Raw genomic sequence first — 20,774 nt, 5'->3', positions numbered from 1 at the left:
TCATGATTGCTGGAAAGGAGGTGCTACTTGGCATGTAATGGGGGGGGAGGCCAGTGATGGGCTGCTAAACATCCAGAAGGTTACCCATGATTGCTCCCAAATGTACAGAATGTTAGTAGGGCTGAGATTGAGAAAGCCCATAAGAGATGGATGAAGGAAAGAATGGGAGAGGGATATAAAAATACAATGAACTGCATATGTTAACTTGAGAAAAGGGTGCTGCCACTCTAGGAGGTAGCTTTAAACTCCTTTTACTCTTCGGCTAATACAGTTAAAGGGATTGATCAAAGTGACTCAGTTATTGGTGGGAAACTAAAGGCAAAAATCCAGCTGTTTTATAATGAATTGCATGAGGTTTTTGTTTGTTTGTTTTGTTTTTTTAACCCTGTTCCACATGGTTCTTTTTTTCCTGGTGGGGTAAGTAGTTTAATAAACTTAGAGGATCTTTTTATTGAGTACCGTACATAAAATTTCTTTTTAGTTCTTGATACTTTCTGAAGCTAGTCCCTTATCGCTCCTAGTCTTATGTTGCTTTGTCTGCCTTTTTCTCTCATTACATTGCTTTATCCTTTTGAATTCTGCTTTTAAGCAAACATTGCCTACAGAACAACATTATGAGATGCTATTATTATATAACTTCATTCCTAACAATATACGCAGTCTGCCTGAATGTGATAAAGTGATTATCATAAAATGGCAGATGCCTTGGGAGATTTTGAAAGTTAGGTTGCTGTTCTTTCCCCTGTGTTATTTTTAGCAACTAAAAATGCAGTAATTAGGATTTAAGTAATACTTTCTCTGGAGATGCACCAAATGGGAGAAAAGGGAATTTTTATTTTGGCTATCTGGTTATGGCCTGAGCCTGTGCATTTCTTTCAGTACAAGAGGTAATACCGTGTGTTGGTCAAGAGCATGGTTGGAGCCAGCCTGCGTGGGTTGGAATCCCAGCTTTGTCACCTAAGGTACCATAGCACAAAGTTGAATATAGCTTTTCTCACCAAAAAAGCTGTTGCTCTTGAATTCTTCTCACTGCAAATAACCCAGCCATCTTACTGGTTGGGAGGTTGGAGGTGTAAGAAGGAAGTAGCCAAACCCCTAAAACACTAGAAGGATAAAGATGTGCAGCAGATAGATGTATGGCATCTCCCTTTTTCTTCTCCTGACTTGAGGCAAAAATTCTTTACTTTAGTGTTTTAGAGGGCTGAATACCAGTTCCCTGATTGATTACCTATCTATTCATACCATAATTTTGATTTCCAGCAATGTGTTCATTACAATGGTTTCCCATTGTGGGGGGACAAATGAGCTATTTTGTGAGGTTTTTCGTAAACTGATTTGAGCTAGAAGAAACTTTTAAAGCCTGGAAATTGGAATGGAACTTTTCGGGAAGAAAATGCCAGCTTAGATAAATATTATGATTTATACTCATAGACAGGTCCCAAGGGGTGGCAAAGAGAGGTAGCTTGAAACATGTTGGATGGCAAGTTGAGAGACAGAGTAACTCGGCAGAATACATTTTGTATGGGGAACTTGTCATGTTTATTACTGCTTCCCTCCCATCAACAATATTTAATACTTATTATTTATGCTATATTGACTAGCAGACATATGGCAATGGTAGATGAAGCTCGTAGAAGGTATTTCGATGCAAATTCATTTTTATTGGGAAAGAAATGCTCTCTATGGCTTTTCTAAGTGTTCTCTTCCACCCTCCTCACCCCAGTTTTCTTTTCAGGACTGTTTAGCTTTCCTTCTGTGCCAAGTCATCATTTTCCTTCCTTGCCATTTTTCACACATTTTGAAATAAAAAACTCCTAAGGTTTACTTCTTTTTATTTAGGCTGTGGGATAATTGATTTTGTTTTTCTTCTTTAAATGAGAGCGTAGGAGATGAAGGGGAGGGAGAAAGGAAATAAGAAACAGCTTTTCTTCACTAGGGCTTTAAGTTTTAGTTGACGTGCCTATGGTTGTCATTGTGATTGTGTGTGTATGTGTGAATGTGTGTGTGTGTGTGTGTGTGTACTGTAGTATCCTAAGTTGTGTATAGGGAATATGACCTGTAAATATATTTTTGTATCTGTTTTAGTTGTTTTTTAAACAGCTTTAGTGAAGTGAAATTGACCTGTAATAAACAATATATTTCTTACACTGGGGTAAGTTTGACATGTGCATACACCTATAAAGCAGTGGCCATAATCAAGATAGTGAACCTAACCACTACCCCTCAAAGTTTCCTCATGCCCCTTAGGGATCCCCCTCTCCTACCCTTCCCTTTTACTCCCTCATTCCTAGGCAACCATTGGTCTGCTTTCTGTCACTGTACATTAATTTGCATTTCTTAAAATTTCATATAAATGGAATAAAAATATATCTTTAAAAAAAAATCTGGGTTCTTTCATTTAATTAGAGGTTCATTTGTGCTGTAGTTTGTGCCAGTAGCTCATTCCTTCTTGTTGCTAACCAGGGTTCCGTTGTATGGATGCAGCACAGATTTTTTTTTTTTTTTTTTTTTTAAGATTTATTTGTTAGAGTCCGTGTGGGCGGGGGAGGAGCAGACAGAGAGGGAAAGAGAATCTCAAGCAGACTCCCCACTGAGCATGGAGCCCGATGTGGAGCTCGATCTCACGATGCCGAGACCATGACCTGAGCCGAAATCAAGAGTTGGACGCTTACCTGACTGAGCCACCCAGGCGCCCCTACACCACAGATTTTTTTAAAATCCATTCACCTCATGATGGATATTTGGGTTGTTTGTAGCTTCTGGCTATTACAAATAAAGATACCAAAATCCCTTCTGTACATATCTTTGAGTGAACAGGCTTATATTTCTCTTGGGTCAAGCCAAGGAGTGGAATGTCTGTCTACATTATATATTGGATGTATGTTTAACATTTTGGGGAACTGATGAATATTTTTTTCAAAGTGGTTACATTTTTTTGCGTTCTCACCCTAAATGTGCAAGAGTTCCATTTCCTCTGCATCCTTGCCAACTCTTGGTATGGTTAGTCTTTTTCATTTTAGCCATTCTAACAGGTGTATAGTGGTATCTCATGTGCTGTTAATTTTCACTTCCATGATGACTGATAAGCTTAAACTTTTTTATGTGCATATTTGCTATCTATCTTCTTAGGTGAAATGTCTTTCATGCAATTAAAAAAACTAAACTGTTTCCTTATTATATTTTGACAAGTTTTAATTGTATTTTGGATACAAGTCCTTCATCAGATACGTGCTTTGCAAATGTTTTCTTCAGTTTGTGACTTGCCTTTTCCTTCTCTTACTAGTGTCTTTCAAAGAGCATCAATTTTGATGAAGTTCTAGTTTATCAGTTCTTTTTTTGAACTGTACTTTTGGTGATGTATCAAGAAATCTTTGCCTCATCCAAAGTCAGAAAGGTTTTCTTTTATATTTTCTTCTAGAAGTGTTTTAGTTTTAGGTTATACTCTTAGATCTATGATCTGTTTTGAGTTCATTTTTATGGAAGATATGAGATATGGATCCAAGTTTGCTTTTGAATATGAATGCCTAGTTATTCTAATACCATTTATGGGAAGAACTATCTTTTCTTCCCTGAATTATCTATTCAGATGATCATACATTTTTTCTATTTTAGTTTGCTAGTGTGGCGAATTGTATTCATTTTGTTTTAATATTAAGGCAGTACCAGATTTGTGTGATAAACCCAACTTGGTCATGATGTATTATCCTTTTATTTATCTTGTTGAATTTGAATCTTCTTCATTTTATTTCGGTTCCTTTGCTTATTTGGGGTTTAATTTACTCTTGTTTTTTTCTTCTGACTCTCCAAGATGGAAAGTGAAGTCATTGGTTTAAGACCTGTCTTCTTCTATAGGTGTTGAATGATACAAATTTACCCCTATATACTGCTTTACTAATAGCATCCCTTAATTCTGATATGTTGTATTTTCATTTTCATTTTGTTCAAAATACTTTCTAGGTTTCTCTTTCTTTGGGGTTTTCCACATATCTTTTTGTTATTGATTTTTAATTCAATTTTTATTGTAATCAGAGAAATAGCTGGTATAATTTAAACCCCTTTAAATTTATTGAGATTATTTGATGGCCTAAAATGTGGTTTATCTTGATAAGTGTTCCATGTGCACTGGGAAAGAATGTGTTTTCTGCTCCTTTTGGATGGGATATCATTTAGATGAGGGATATATATCAATTAGGTAAAATTGGTTGATAGCTTTATTCGAGTCTTCTGTATCCTAACTGAATTTTTTGTCTACTTGTTCCATCAAGTTATTCAAACAGAGAAGTATTTAAATCACCAGCCATAGGTGTGGATTTGTCTGTTTCTTCTTATAGTTCCATCAATATTTGCTTCATGTATTTTGAAACTCCTGTTATTATTAGACACATTAACATTTAGAATTGTTATGGCTTGTTGATTAATTGTCCTCTTTATCGATATGAAATGAACTCCTTTATCCCTGCATTTTTTTCTTGGCTTTTGTATATGTCTTAAATTTTTTTTGTGTGTGTGTCTTTGATTTTTTTTTCTTAAGCATTTGAAGAGGAATTTCTGGGTTACACAATTTAATCTTTTTTTTTTTTTTTTTTTAAAAGATTTTATTTATTTATTTGAGAGAGAGAATGAGACAGAGAGACCACAAGAGGCGGGAGAGGGAGAAGCAGACTCCCCACTGAGCAGGGAGCCCGATGCGGGACTCGATCCAGGGACTCCAGGATCATGACCTGAGCCGAAGGCAGTCGCTTAACCAACTGAGCCACCCAGGCGCCCCAATTTAAACCTCTTAAAGATTTTTAATATCTTGCCAGATTTCCCTCCAGGAAGACTGTGCAGATTGATACTTGTCTAAGTCTTCTTTAAGTGTTTTTACAGAGTTCAGAGATTGGGTCTTTTAAAATTTAAAATACATATAAAGATTGACTGAACTGTAGCACTCTGTTGACCACAGGATAAAATACACTGCCATTCGTGTAATCTGTTTGGTAGAAGATTAAAATTATGTTGGGCATTTTTCACATTGTTATCAGTTTTATTTCATATCTCTTTTATTGTTTCATAGGCATAAGCCAAAAATGGATATCATATTTCTGTAATAGAGATTTGTAAGGGGAGAGGATATCTTTGTTTAAAGTTTTTAATGTTTTTTTTGTAGCATCTTCAGTTAATATCCTAGAGATGATTTTCAAAACTATATGCTTATATTTGGTTGGTTAGAATGTTTGACTTTAAATAAGTTAGGATGTGGAAAGAAGTTTTATATATGAACTCCGATGTTTATAAAGGTATTTTGCAAGATTAAGTATGAAATTTTAAAAAAAGATTTTATTTATTTATTTGAGAGAGAGAGAGAGAGCACGAGAGGGGGGAGGGTCAGAGGGAGAAGCAGACTCCCTGCCTAACAGGTAGCCTGATGTGGGACTTGATCCCAGGACTCCAGGATCATGACCTGAGCCGAAGGCAGTTGCTTAACCAACTGAGCCACCCAGGCTCCCCTAAATATGAAATATTATGTGATTAGATCTGATAAGGATTTGTGGCTGCTTAAGCTTTGGTAGTGCCTGGTACAGATAGTACTTAATAAAGTAATCCATTTGATTTATATATCTTTTTGATATGTAAAAAAATTTTCTAGGGAAAGTTTTACACATTAACTGAGAAATGCACATCGTATTTATAACCTTTTATAAAAAATGAACAACAAAGAGTGATCTGTTGGGATGTGTTTGGTAATTCTGGGCTGTCCTTTTCATACAGGAGTCTTCCAGAGCCTCTTATGACCTATGAACTACATGGAGATTTCATTGTTCCAGCCAGTAAGTATTATGTAGAGGCGTAGTGGTTGACAGAGTGTTTAAAATTTCCACATGAAAAATCTCACTTAATGTTCTTGTAAGTGTTAAAAATACAAATCCCTTTAGAAGGTGTTTGGTCTCTTTCCTCTTTTAGAGGGTGAAAAAGAGTGAGAATTGATTAATTAATTCCCATTTATTTATTGCCTACTGTATGCTAATCACTGGTAGATACTGGGTAGGTGGAGCCCTGAAAGGATTTCTGCCTTTAGGAGTCCATTCTCCAGCAAATATTGGGGCACACACACCTCCCATTATCCCAAAAAACAGAATAATGGCATGAGCAAAACGCTTTGGGAGCACAGAAGTATTTAACTTGCAGAAGGTTGGGGAAGATTAGCAGATTTGGAGAGATTAGCAGGTTGGAAATGGCTTCCCATAGAAAGATATTTAGATGGAAATTACAGGCAGAAGGAGTAATGTGAGATAAAGCCAGAAGCCCACACAGTATCCGATAGAGAGTGAATTATATGTGATAAAATGTTAAAAAAGGCCTATAGTTGGTAGAATTTTAATTTGTGATTGAATGTTTCATGAGTCATACTCATCTGAAGGTGTCCTGTTTTCTCTCTGTTATTCATACACCTTAGTTTTGTGTTGACACATGGTGTTTAATCATCAGAGTTGTCCGAAATCCGTTGGTGTGAGGTATTTAATAGTTAAGGAGATGAAGGGTGAGACATGTGAAGTCACTTGCCAGATTATAGAGATCTTTATTTAAAATTCAAAACCCTAGCTCACTGGCTAAAACCCGCAGGATTGGTTTTCACAGGTGCACTGACAGTAGCTATAATTGTATTTTCATTTCCTTTTTTTTTTTTCTTCCCCCTTGGATGTATTCCACAGTTTAATCTGTTGAAAAATTTAGAGCAATCCCTTTGGGTCCTATGTTACTGCTGCCTGAACATTGCTTTAAACATTATCTTCTTGTGAGGTCTTTATGGCAGCCAGTGTAAAGGTTCCTAGTGTGTTACAGAGAGAAGCAATGTGTAGGCCCAGCTAGACTAGACTGTGCTGATAAAACAGGCTTTGGAAAAGGCAAAAATATGGTCCCACTCACTTCTGTTTTCACATGGAAGAGGAATTTTTTTTTTTTTTTTTTTTTGGTAAGAGAATTTGTGTGATCAAGGAAGTGGGGGAAAGTTTTCTTGGCAAAAACTCAAGCAAACGCTTAGTTGTTTTGATTCCTTCCCTGTGGCATTTTTGGCAAACGGCGGAAAATTAAACTCTAGTTGGAGGACAATTGTTTCATGTTCTTCACCTCAGAGACTGGAAAAAGCAGAAGAGTGCCAATTTTAATCTAGAATCCTTTGAGAATGGGGGAAAGATAAAGTGATTATGGAGTAAGGTTTTAAAATACCACAAGCTAATGTCATTAGGATTATCATGCCTTATAACTGAAACTGGTGTGTTTGAAATTCTGATGTGAATTTTTTTTTTTTAATACCCGATGAAGGCTTCATAAGAGGTAGGAACTTGCGAGTAGTAATGGAGTCTGTAGCGGTAGGAAAGGAGTTTAAAAAGTTTGTCGAAGCCATCCTTGAGTAATGTGGTAGAAGAGATTGCATAAATATAAACGGTAGCATCGCCTACTAGATTGGTGCCTTGGTGCCTTGTGTTTGGCCTCCCGACTTTCTGGGGATGCTGTAATAGAACGTGATATGGCGGCAAATATGGCGACAAATATGATTTGAGTAACAGGCCTGTTCCAAAGAAATACTATAACTACTGTAATTATTGGCATGAATTTGCACCCAAGTAGAGTTGCGGTTAAAGCAGGACCTGTAGTTACCTTCTTTAACTAGAAAAAGTGCGTGTGTTACACAGGTGTATCCAGTATCCTCAGTGTGGACTTTAATTTTTTATTTATTTTTATTATTATGTTAATCACCATACATTACATCATTAGTTTTTGATGTAGTGTTCCATGATTCATTGTTTGTGTATAACACCCAGTGCTCCATGCAGAACGTGCCCTCTTTAATAGCCATCACCAGGCTAACCCATCCTCCCACCCCCCTCCCCTCTAGAACCCTCAGTTTGTTTTTCAGAGTCCATCATCTCTCATGGTTTGTCTCCCCCTCCGATTTCCCCCCCTTCATTCTTCCCCTCCTGCTATCTTCTTCTTCTTCTTTTTTTTAATATATAATGTATTGTTTCAGAGGTACAGATCTGTGATTCAACACTCTTGCACAATTCACAGCACGCACCATAGCACATACCCTCCCCAATGTCTATCACCCAGCCACCCCATCCTGCCCACACCCCACCACTCCAGCAACACTCAGTTTGTTTCCTGGGGTTAAGAATTCCTCATATCGGGCGCCTGGGTGGCTCAGTCGGTTAAGTGACTGCCTTCGGCTCAGGTCATGATCCTGGAGTCCCGGGATCGAGTCCCATATCAGGCCCCTTGCTCAGCAGGGAGTCTGCTTCTCCCTCTGACCCTCCCCCCTCTCATGTGCGTTCTCTCTCTCAAATAAATAAATAAAATCTTTAAAAAAAAAAAAAAAAAAAGAATTCCTCATATCAGTGAGGTCATATGATACATGTCTTTCTCTGATTGACTTATTTCACTCATCATAACACTCTCCAGTTCTATCCACGTCATTGCAAATGGCAAGATTTCATTCCTTTTGATGGCTGCATAATATTCCATTGTATATATATATATATATATATATATATATATATATATATATATATATATACACCACATCTTCTTTATCCATTCATCTGTTGATGGACATCTTGGCTCCTTCCACAGTTTGGCTATTGTGGACATGCTGCTATAAACATTGGGGTGCACGTACCCCTTCGGATCCCTAGATTTGTATCTTTGGGGTAAATACCCAGTAGTGCAATTGCTGGATGGTATGGTAGCTCTATTTTCAACTTTTTGAGGAACCTCCATACTGTTTTCCAGAGTGGCTGCACCAGCTTGCATTCCCACCAACAGTGTAGGAGGGTTCCCCTTTCTCTGCATCCCCGCCAACATCTGTCGTTTCCTGACTTGCTAATTTTAGCCATTCTGACTGGTGTGAGGTGATATCTCATTGAGGTTTTGATTTGGATTTCCCTGATGCTGAGTGATGTTGACCACTTTTTCATGTGTCTGTTGGCCATTTGGATGTCTTCTTTGGAAAAATGTCTGTTCATGTCTTCTACCCATTTCTTGATTGGATCATTTGTTCTTTGGGTGTTGAGTTTAATAAATTCTTTCTAGATTTTGGATACTAGCCCTTTATCTGATACGTCGTTTGCAAATATCTTCTCTCATTCTGTTGGTTGTCTTTTGGTTTTGTTGACTGTTTCTTTTGCTGTGCAAAAGCTTTTTATCTTGATGAGGTCCCAATAGTTCATTTTTCCCCTTGCTTCCCTTGCCTTTGGCGATGTTTCTAGGAAGAAGCTGCTGTGGCTGAGGTCGAAGAGATTGCTGCCTGTGTTCTCCTTTAGGATTTTGATGGACTCCTGTCTCACATTTAGGTCTTTTGAACATTTTGAGTCTATTTTTGTGTGTGGTGTAAGGAAATGGTCTAGTTTCATTCTTCTGCATGTGGCTGTCCAATTTTCCCAACACCATTTGTTGAAGAGACTGTCTTTTTGCCATTAGACATTCTTTCCTGCTTTGTCTTAGATGAGTTGGCCATAGAGTTGAGGGTCCATTTCTGGGCTCTCTATTCTGTTCCATTGATCTATGTTTCTGTTTTTGTGCCAGTACCATACTGTCTTGATGATTACAGCTTTGTAATAGAGTTGGGAGTTGTGATGCCGCCAGCTTTGCTTTTCTTTTTCAACATTCCTCTGGCTATTCGAGGTCTTTTCTTGTTCCATACAAATTTTAGGATTATTTGTTCCATTTCTTTGAAAAAAGTTGATGGTATTTTGATGGGGATTGCATTGATGTGTAGATTGCTCTAGGTAGCATTGACATCTTCACAATATTTGTTCTTCCAATCCATGAGCATGGAACATTTTTCCATTTCTTTATGTCTTCCTCAATTTCTTTCATGAGTATTTTATAGTTTTCTGAGTACAGATCCTTTGCCTCTTTGGTTAGATTTATTCCTAGGTATCCTGTGGTTCTGGGTGCAATTGTAAATGGGATCGACTCCTTAATTTCTCTTTCTTCTGTCTTGTTGATGTTGTATAGGGATGCCACTGATTTCTGTGCATTGATTTTATATCCTGCCACTTGACTGAATTCCTGTATGAGTTCTAGCAGTTTTGGGGCGGAGTCTTTTGGGTTTTCCACATAAAGTATCATATCATCTGCAAACAGTGAGAGTTTGACTTCTTCTTTGCCGATTTGGATGCCTTTGATTTCTTTTTGTTGTCAAATTGCTGTGGCTAGGACTTCTAATACTATGTTGAACAGCAGTGGTGATAGTAGACATCCCTGCCATGTTCCTGACCTTAGGGGGAAGCTCTCAGTTTTTCCCCATTGAGAATGGTATTCGCTGTGGGTTTTTCATAGATGGCTTTTATGATATTGAGGTATGTACCCTCTATCCCTATACTCTAAAGAGTTTTAATCAAGAAAGGATGCTGTAGTTTGTCAAATGCTTTTTCTGCGTCTATTGAGAGGATTATATGGTTCTTGTTCTTTCTTTTATTAATGTATTGTGTCACACTGATTGATTTGCAGATGTTGAACCAACCCTGCAGCCCAGGAATAAGTCCCACTCGGTTGTGGTGAATAATCCTTTTAATGTAATGTTGGATCCTATTGGCTACTATTTTGGTGAGAATTTTTGCATCCATGTTCATCAGGGATATTGGTCTGTAATTCTCCTTTTTGATGGGGTCTTTGTCTGGTTTTGGGATCAAGGTAATGGTGGCCTCATAAAACAAGTTTGGAAGTTGTCCTTCCATTTCCTTTTTTTGGAACAGTTTCAGAAGAATAGGTATTAATTCTTCTTTAAATGTTTGGTAGAATTCCCCTGGGAAACCATCTGGCCCTGGGCTCTCGTTTGTTGGGAGATTTTTGATGACTGCTTCAATTTCCTTAGTGGTGATAGGTCTGTTCAGGTTTTCTATTTTTTCCTGGTTCAGTTTTGGTAGTTGATACATCTCTAGGAATGCATCCATTTCCTCCAGATTATCTAATTTGCTGGCGTATAGTTGCTCATAATATGTTCTTAAAATTGTTTGTATTTCTTTGGTGTTGGTTGTGATCTCTCCTCTTTCATTCATGATTTTATTTGTTTGGGTCCTTTCTCTTTTCTTTTTGATAAGTCTGGCCAGGGATTTATCAATCTTACTAATTCTTTCAAAGAACCAGCTCCTAGTTCCGTTGATCTGTTCTACTGTTCTTTTAGTTTCTATTTCATTGATTTCTGCTTTGATATTTATTATTTCTCTTCTCCTGCTGGGTTTAGGCTTTACTTGCTGTTCTTTCTCCAGCTCCTTTAGGTGTAGGGTTAGGTTGTGTATTTGAGACCTTTCTTGTTTCTTGAGAAAGGCTTGTATTGCTATATACTTTCCTCTTAGGACTGCCTTTGCTGCATCCCAAAGATTTTGAACAGTTGTGTTTTCATTTTCATTTGTTTCCATGAATTTTTTAAATTCTTCTTTAATTTCCTGGTTGACCCATTCATTCTTTAGTAGGATGTTCTTTAGCCTCCATGTATTTGAGTTCTTTCTGACTTTCCTCTTGTGATTGAGTTCTAGTTTCAAAGCATTGTGGTCTGAAAATATGCAGGGAATGAGCCCAGTGTTTTGGTACCGTTTGAGACCTGATTTGTGACCTAGGATGTGATCTATTCTGGAGACTGTTTCATGGGCACTAGAGAAGAATGTGTATTCTGTTGCTTTGGGATGGAATGTTCTGAATATATCTGTGAAGTCCATTTGGTCCAGTGTGTCATTTAAAGTCTTTATTTCCTTGTTGATCTTTGCTTAGATGATCTGTCCATTTCAGTGAGGGGGTGTTGAAGTCCCCCACTATTATTGTATTGTTGTTGATGTGTTTCTTTGCTTTTGTTACTAATTGCCTTTATAATTGGCTGCTCCCATGGTAGGGGCATAGAAATTTACAATTGTTAGATCTTGTTGGATAGACCCTTTAAGTAGGATATAGTGTCCTTCCTCATCTCTTATTACAGTCTTTGGTTTAAAATCTAATTTGTCTGAAATAAGGATTGCCACCCCAGCTTTCTTTTGGTGTCCATTAGCATGGTAATTGGTTTTCCACCCCCTCACTTTCAATCTGGGGGTGTCTTTGGGTCTAAAATGAGTCTCTTGCAGACAGCATATCGATGGGTCTTGTTTTTTTTATCCAATCTGATACCCTGTGTCTTTTGATTGGGGCATTTAGCCCATTTACATTCAGGGTAACTATTGGAAGATATGAATTTAGTGCTACTGTATTGCCTGTAAGGTGACTGTTACTGTATTTGTCTCTGTTCCTTTCTGGGCTATGTTGCTTTTACGCTCTCTCTTTGCTTAGAGGACCCCTTTCAGTATTTTCTATAGGACTGGTTTCGTGTTTGCAAATTCCTTTAGTTTTTGTTTGTCCTGGAAGCTTTTTATCTCTCCTTCTATTTTTAATGACAGCCTAGCTGGATATAGTGTTCTTGGCTGCATATTTTTCTCATTTAGTGCTCTGAATATATCATGCCAGTCGTTTCTGGCCTGCCAGGTCTCTGTGAATAGGTCTGTTGCCAATCTAATGTTTCTACCATTGTAGGTTACAGATCTCTTATCCCAAGCTGCTTTCAGGATTTTCTCTTTGTCTCTGAGACTTGTAAGTTTTACTATTAGATGTCGGGGTGTTGACCTATTTTTTTGATTTTGAGGGGGGTTCTCTGAGCCTCCTGGATTTTGATGCCTGTTTCTGTCGCTAAATTAGGGAAGTTCTCTGCTGTAATTTGCTCCAATATACCTTCTGCCCCTCTCTCTCTTTCTTCTTCTTCTGGGACCCCAATTATTCTAATGTTGTTTCATCTTATGGTATTGCTTATCTCTCGAATTCTGCCCTCCTGATCCAGTAGTTGTTTATCTCTCTTTTTGTCAGCTTCTTTATTTTCCATTATTTTGTCTTCTATATCACTAATTCTCTCTTCTGCCTCATTTATTCTAGCAGTTAGAGCCTCCATTTAAAAAAATTTTTTTATTGTTATGTTAATCACTATACATTACATCATTAGTTTTTGATGTAGTGTTCCATGATTCATTGTTTGTGTATAACACCCAGTGCTCCATGCAGAACGTGCCCTCTTTAATACCCATCACCAGGCTAACTCATTCTCCCACCCCCCTCCCCTCCAGAAACCTCCGTTTGTTTTTCAGTGTCCATCGTCTCTCATGGTTTGTCTCCCCCTCCGATTTCCCCCCCTTCATTCTTCCCCTCCTGCTATCTTCTTTTTTTTTCTTTTAACATATTGTATTATTTGTTTCAGAGGTACAGATCTGTGATTCAACAGTCTTGCACATTTCACAGCACTCACTATAGCACATATCCTCCCCAATGTCTATCACGCAGCCACCCCATCCCTCCCACACCCCCACCACTCCATCAACCCTCAGTTTGTTTCCTGGGGTTAAGAATTCCTCATATCAGTGGTGTCATATGATACATGTCTTTCTCTGTTTGACTTATTTCACTCAACATAATACCCTCCAGTTCCATCCACATTGTTGTAAATGGCAAGATCTCATTCCTTTTGATGGCTGCATAATATTCCATTGTATATTTATCCATCCTTTCTTGATGGACATCTTGTAGAACCTCCATTTTTTGATTGCACCTCATTAATAGCCTTTTTGATTTTGACTTGGTTAGATTTTAGTTCTTTTATTTCTCCAGAAAGGGTTCTCTAATAACTTCCATGCTTTTTTCAAGCCCAGCTAGTATCTTTAAAATCGTCATTCTGAGCTCTAGTTCTGACATCGTACTAATGTCCATATTGAGTAGGTCCCTGGCAGTTGGTACTGCCTCTTTTTCTTTTTGTTGAGGTGATTTTTTTCCATCTTTTCATTTTGTCCCCAGGAGAACAGATGAATGAGAGAACAAAATGCTAACTGGGTAACAATGTCCCCAGAAAATACACACTAAACAAATCAGAAAAGACCTGAGACCAGGGGAAAAGGGAAAGAAAGAAAAAAGAAAAGAAAAAAAATAAAAACAAACAAAACAAAACCATAATATGATCAAATATGATCAGGCTGGTGCATAGATCAGTGCCACACCCTAGATTTTGGGCGTATTTCGGTCTTTTAGAAGAAAGTGCCTCCCAAAATTTTAAAGAAAGTAAAACTTATATATGTACAAAAATAAGGGTTAATACGATGAAGAGATGGAATACAACTGTAAAGATGAAAATTATAAAAGGTTTTATAAAAGAAATTGATAAGAAGTTGGTTGAAAAAAGAAAGAAGAGGATTTAAAAAAAAAAGGAGAAAATGTGATCAGGCAGGAGAGTAGAACAAAGGCATACACTAGAGATTTAGGGTATATTTTGATCTGTTAGAAGAAACTATCTCAAAATTTTAAAGAGAGAACAACTTTATACATATATACCAAAAATAAGGGTAACTACTATGAAGGGATAGAATATGACTCTGAAAATGAAAAATAAAAAATATTTTTTAAAAAAGGGATTGATAAGATGTCAGTTGAAAAAGGGAAAAAGAAAAATTAAAAAAAAACAAAAGACAGTTAAAAAAAAAACATTAACTTTGAAAGACTAAAAAATCAGGGGTAAAAAAGCCATGAGTTCTATGTGCTGTATTCCCCTAGCACTGGAGTTCTGCCATTCTCATTGATGGGTAAACTTGGTCTTGGCTGGCTGCTCTTGCTGATCTGGGGGAGGGGCCTGTTGCCATGGTTCCCAGATGTCTCTGCCGGAGGCGGAATTGCCCCGCCCTTGCTCGGTCTGGGCTAAGTAATCTGCTCAGTTTTGCTCTCAGGAGCTTTTGTTCCTTGTAAGCTTTCCCTACAGCTTCGGAGGAGGAGAGTGAAAATGGCGGCCTCCCAATCTCTGTCCTAGAGGAGCTGAGAACTTGGGGCCCCGCTCCTCAGTGTGCCCCCAGAGAAAAGCAGTCACTCCTGTCTCCCCGGTCTCCGGCCGCACTCCATGCTCACCCGGCCTGTGACTGAGCGTTTCTGTCTCTGGCGCATGACCCCGTGTGGAGTCTCCAAACCCAGCAGATCCCTGTGGTGCGCTCCCGTGCCGCTCCTCCCGGGGGAGGAAGGGGAGTCTCCCCGGATCTGCCGCTTGTTGGGTCCCTGCTGGAGGAGCAGTGGCCCAACTGTGCCGTGGATCACAGTTTATGGCAACCCCAGAGCTGAGAGTCCGCACCTTGGCTTGGTCTCTGCAGCCGGCTTCCCCACTCTGATACCTGGGAGCTCTGCCGCACTCAGGCACCCCCCGTCTTTCTGTGACCCCGAGGGTCCTGAGACCACACTGTCCCACGAGGGTTCCACCCCCCTGCTTAGCCACTGGAGCGACGTCCCTCAGCAGAGCCGACTTCTGAAAGTTCCAATTTTGTACTCTGTGGCTCTATCACTTGCCAGAAGTGGCGGACAGAAGCCCCCTTCCCCGCCGTCTATCCTCCCGAATATCGCCTCGGATTCACTTCTCTGCATGTCCTACCTTCCAGAAAGTGGTCACTTTTCTGTTCAGAGAGTTGTTGCTATTCTTTTCTTCGATCTGTTGAGTTTGTAGGTGTTCAGGATGGTTTGATCCCTATCTAGCTGTATTCCTGGGACCAGATGAAATCCAGGTCTCCTACTCCTCTGCCATCTTGCTCTGTCCCCCAACTTTAATTTTTTATTTGAGTCTCTGTGAGTACCCCTCTCAGTCTTCACTGTGCCTCTCTTAGGAAAGAGTGTGGGAGCAAATTCTCTAATCTTTCGCACATGGACTTGCAAGTATTACATAAAAACAGTTACAGAAGTCAGATGGCTAAAATTAGTCTCCCCTTTTGAATATTGTTGGAAAATTGGGATTGCAGTCAGGCTATCATTTTCCATTAACAACGGCACAGATGACCTTGTTGTGCGAAAATGTCTGTTAGCAGAGCTGACTGCTAAAATTATCAAGCATCGCCCGTCTTTGTTACTGCCTCTCACACCAGCATGGAAACTAATTTTTGATTCCTTTCAGTCATGTGTGGTGGGTTCCATCTGTTCTGGGTTGTTGAGATGGTCTTGTTTGCCTTCCCTGCTGAGAATTCTGGAAGTTTCTCCTGGGTCCCTTTATTGTCTCTCCTCAGTTTCTTCTCTGTAGGCTTCTGTTGAGAATCCGTGAGTTAATTTCTGGAGTGCCTGATACAAATAATGAATTTTATTTCTTTTTTTGTCACCACGAGACAGACATTTTTTGTTCTTCATTCTTAAAAAATACTGACTGTTCAGTGTTGAATGCATTGGGAAATTAATTTTTTTTTTATAGAGAAAATTAAGAGTGTTAACTACACCCTCTCAGCTGAGAGTGCTAACTAAAATTGCCAAAAGGAACTAGAGTCCCTCTGTATGGAAAACCATTCCTTTGTTTCTCCTTTACTCACACATACAGTACTTCACTTCTGACACCTCTGGTCACCAACTGTGTGGGCTTTTTTCCCATGCCAGCCAATTCTGCGACACCAGCCGAGCGTCCTACAATTCAGTTCAGTTCTGATTCTTTCTACCTGGAGTTAGCATCAGGTCCTGCAGGGCAAGGGCTCAGTAGCACAAGCCTGCCCCCACTTCAGACACCAGTTGTGAGTCCCAGGTTGTCTGCAGGACTTCTGACTAACTGGCTTGAAATCAGTTTCACAACCCCCACCTCAGGTATGTGTGATAAATGGCTCACAGAACTTGGGGAAATACAAAGTGGTATTTGCCAGCTTATTATATAATAGAGGATATGATAGAGGATACAGATGAAGAGCCAGATGAAGAGATACATTAGGTGTGATCCAGAAGTGTCCTGAGTGCAGAAGCTTCTGTCTCTGTGGAGTTCGGGTGTGTCCCCATCTGGGAGCCCACCACAAAGTCACCTCATTAGAATAAAAGATAATCTTATCACCCAGGAAATTCCAAGGGACTTAGGAGCTTGGCGTCAGACACTTCTATCACTTACGAAATTATGGAGGTTGTGGGAGCTTTGTGTTAGGAACTAGGATCAAAGACTAAATATTAGGGGTGCCTGGGTGGCTCAGTCATTAAGCATCTGCCTTCGGCTCAGGTCACGATCCCAGAGTCCTGGGATTGAGCCCCGCATCGGGCTCCCTGCTCAGCAGGAAGCCTTCTTCTCCCTCTCCCACTCCCCCTGCTTGTGTGCCCTCTCTCAGAGCTGTCTCTCTCTGTCAAATAAATAAAATCTTTAAAAAAAAAAAAAGACTAAATATTAGAACAGATTAGAACACAAGATTCATATTTGTATCAGGCACTCCAGAAATCAAACCTTACTCCTATTTATAAGACTTAGGAGCTCCATGTCAGGAACCAGAAGCAGAGACCAGCATATATTTCTTATTACTTCGTACCATCCATCTTGTGAGAAAATATAATGAGCTTTTTAGTATAGAAATTCATAAGATGAAAACACAGTTTAGTTGGTCTGTGCAGGAATGCAAAAGATTGTGCCCATCTAGGAAAGGCTATTAGGTGTCTACCTGGATGTTTTTCTACGGCGTTTATTATCTCTGAGAATGTTTTAGTCCATGGTCTGTGTCTCAGCCTTTCAGGCTCAGAGTTCTTGATATATCATATTGATAAAAACTGGACCCATTCAGGATTGGACTCATATTAAGCTTAGCTTGAGAATGACCGCCGAAGCCTGGATGCCTAATGTGACATCATACAAAAATATTTCCCCCCTGAACAAGAACACTTGTCTTGCTATGTTCTGTATATTTTCCTTCTGTAGTCAAGTTACCTGGGAAGCAAAATCATAATCACAAAGCTCTTAAGTCATTTATGATGAAAAATATAAACTATTAGAGGATCCAGGGCACTGGTATTTGCCTAACTGGAATGTTCTATGCTAGTTGGTAAACCTGCATGGGAAGCAGGAAAATCATGTGGTCTTAGTTGGGAAGGACTTGGAAACCTGGACATTAGAGGAATTGAATGCCTAACGACATTGAGCTATTTTAGCCGGATATATTCATTTCCCAGTGGATAGGGTCACCCATGGAAGAACTCGAATACTTGATGTCTGTTGAGTGAAGCACCTTGGGAAGTGTTTGGATGTTTACTGCTATGCTTGCTTTAACTTACAGTACTACTGACTTATGACATTTAAATATTGAAATAATTTAATATTTATCTGCCTGGGTATCTTTGATAAGCTCCAATAAGCTATGATCCTATCTTTTTCAGTCTCTGTTAGTTGGCACAGCATCATAAGCACATAGACAGTAAGTGTTGTGGATGCTGATTTCTAGTTTCACAACTAAAAATGCTTTTGCTATTACAGTAAACTCCTAATTCCCTGGCATATGTTAGGAATTTGGTGTTATGATTAATTCAGTATCCTAGATTTTAAAAAAGTTATGCTTTTCATTATATAATTTATATAAATTAAAATATAATGAAATGCATATAGCATAAGCCACTGAAGATAATTTATCTGACTATGTACTTTATCATTTAGAAAACTTTTTTGAGTACCTTAAGTTATTATTATGTTGCAACTACATGGAGATGCCCATTTAGTAGAGATTTCTGATTAATGTCAAATAAAATGGAGAAAAAGTAGTTTTACTTTAAAAGCCTTACTTGCAGGGGTGCCTGGGTGGCTCAGTTGGTTAAGCATCTGACTCTTGATTTGATTTCGGCTCAGGTCATGATCTCAGGGTCCTGGGATAGAGGCTCGCATTGGGCTCTGTGCTCAGTGGGGAGTCTGCTGGAGATTCTCTCCCTTCCTCTGCCGCTCCCCGACCACCCCAAAATAAATAAATATTAAAAAAGCACCTTATTTCCAAATATTCTTCCTTTTGAAAGAGGGAAAAAGTAGGCTTGAGAAAAATGCGTGTGTGATTTCAAATGAAGATGGGTGTGGGAGAGGCACTCAAAGAAGGCAGTGGAAGGCTTTGATTCTATTTTTCAAAACCGATTCTACTATTTTTAGAAATGAAGAACCTTAACCTTAGAGAGTGGGAAATGATTTCTCTAGCTTGTGTTTCTGAATAAGTAATAAATCCCCAAATATTAAAATTAGATTTTCTTTGGAGAGAAATGCTTATTAATGACAAGGTAGACAACATGAGTTAGAAGTAGCTTTTTGGTGCAAAGTTTTATAAAATATTCAGTTTTTGAATGTACGAAATTCTTATCATAGGCAGTTTTTATTCCTTTGGAATTTTTAAAAATTATTTTTCAGAGTCCTGACTTTAAATTTCCCCCAATTTAGTTTTATTTTTAAAATTAAAGCTGTGGGGGCGCCTGGGTGGCTCAGATGGTTAAGCGTCTGCCTTCGGCTCAGGTCATGATCCCAGGGTCCTGGGATCGAGTCCCGCATTGGGCTCCCTGCTCCACGGGAAGCCTGCTTCTCCCTCTGCCTCTCTCTCTCTGTCTCTGATGAATAAATAAATAAAATCTTTAAAAAAAAAAAAATTAAAGCTGTGAATTGAAAATGTTGTTTTTTTAAAAATTTCTTTCATTTTTCTCCAGCTTTGATTTAGTAAGGTATTATCTTGGTTTTAACTCCAGACAAAAACTTGATTATAATTTATCACCTAATTTGTGTTTTTTTTTTTGAAGTATTGTATTTGAAGTACTGACACACAGTGTTACATTAGTTTCAGATATACAACAGTGTGATTTGGCAAGTCTATTCATTATGCTATATTCATCACAAGTGTAGCTACCATCTGTCACCGTATCATTGACTACATGCCCTGTGCTGTACCTTTCATCCCCCTCACTTATTCATTCTGTAACTGCAAGCCTGTACCTTCCACTCCCCTTCACCCATTTTGCCCATCTCCTGATCCCACGCTCCCCTCTGGCAACCACCTGTTTGTTCTCTGTGTTTGTGAGTCTGTTTCTGCATTTTTTGTTTGTTTGTTTGCTTTTGTTTTTTAGATTCTACATTTAAGTGAAATCCTATGGTATTTTTCTCTGACTGACTGATTTCACCCCTCTAGGTCCATCTATGTTGTTGTGAATGGCAAGATCTCATCTGTTTTTATGGCTGAGTGATATTCCTTACTAACTCTTTAGATAGTTGTACTTTTGATTTCAGTGACAAATTTAGTCTATCTCTAAGAGGTTTTTTTAAAGATTTTATTTATTTGAGAGAGAGAAAGAGTACAAGCAGGGAGAGGGAGAAGTAAACTCCCTGCTGAGTGTGGAGCCCAACCCTGAGCTCATGACCTGAGCTGAAGGCAAATGCTTAACTGACTGAGCCACCCAGGTGTCCCTGTATCTAAGAGTTTTTAGTATGTAATATGATTTGATTATTTGTATTCTGCCTTATCAGATGCCTTTTCATTTCTTAGCCTTTTGCTTCCTTTGTCTTTAGCAACAACTGTGTCCTGTGTTGTGAAACCTCATTCCTCACTCTAAAACAAGTGTAAACTGGAACAGACTTACCTGTACAATCACTGGAAGCAACTCGAATGTTCAGAGAGTTGATGGTGTGGTGCTTTTTAATGACATGGAGAGATGTCCATGGTATATTAAATGCAATAGGCTATTCATGCATTTCATTATGAAAAAGGAAGCAAAGTTCTGAAAGGATTAAGCCTAAAATTTACCAGCCTTTATTATGGGTAGCTTAATGTAAGTGAACTTTTTGTTGAAACATAATAGAAATGTATACGAATAATAAGTATACAGCTTAATGAATTTTCACATATTAACATAGCCGTGTAATCAGCCCTGGATCAAGAAATAAGACATTGTCAGAGTGCCATAAACCCTTTCTCACACCCACACGGTCCCTATGACATACGAGCACTCCCCTGACTTCTGACACCATAGGTCCAGAG

General features: G+C 38.8%; 1 protein-coding gene across 2 annotated transcripts in view; it reads left to right on the top strand.

Moving 5' to 3' along the window:
- Positions 1-20,774, top strand: part of ARHGAP10 (Rho GTPase activating protein 10) — a 358,624-nt gene that overhangs the window by 233,482 nt on the left and 104,368 nt on the right. For both annotated transcript variants that reach the window (XM_021698767.1, XM_021698766.2), the window contains one exon: positions 5,752-5,810. In XM_021698767.1, coding sequence (XP_021554442.1) covers positions 5,752-5,810 — 59 coding nt within the window. The remainder of the gene's footprint in view (positions 1-5,751; positions 5,811-20,774) is intronic.

Source organism: Neomonachus schauinslandi, chromosome 2 (genome assembly GCF_002201575.2).
Source record: "Neomonachus schauinslandi chromosome 2, ASM220157v2, whole genome shotgun sequence".
NCBI lineage: Eukaryota > Metazoa > Chordata > Mammalia > Carnivora > Phocidae > Neomonachus > Neomonachus schauinslandi.
The sequence above is the reverse complement of the archived record's forward strand: the minus strand, read 5'-3'. Positions and strand labels throughout refer to the sequence as shown.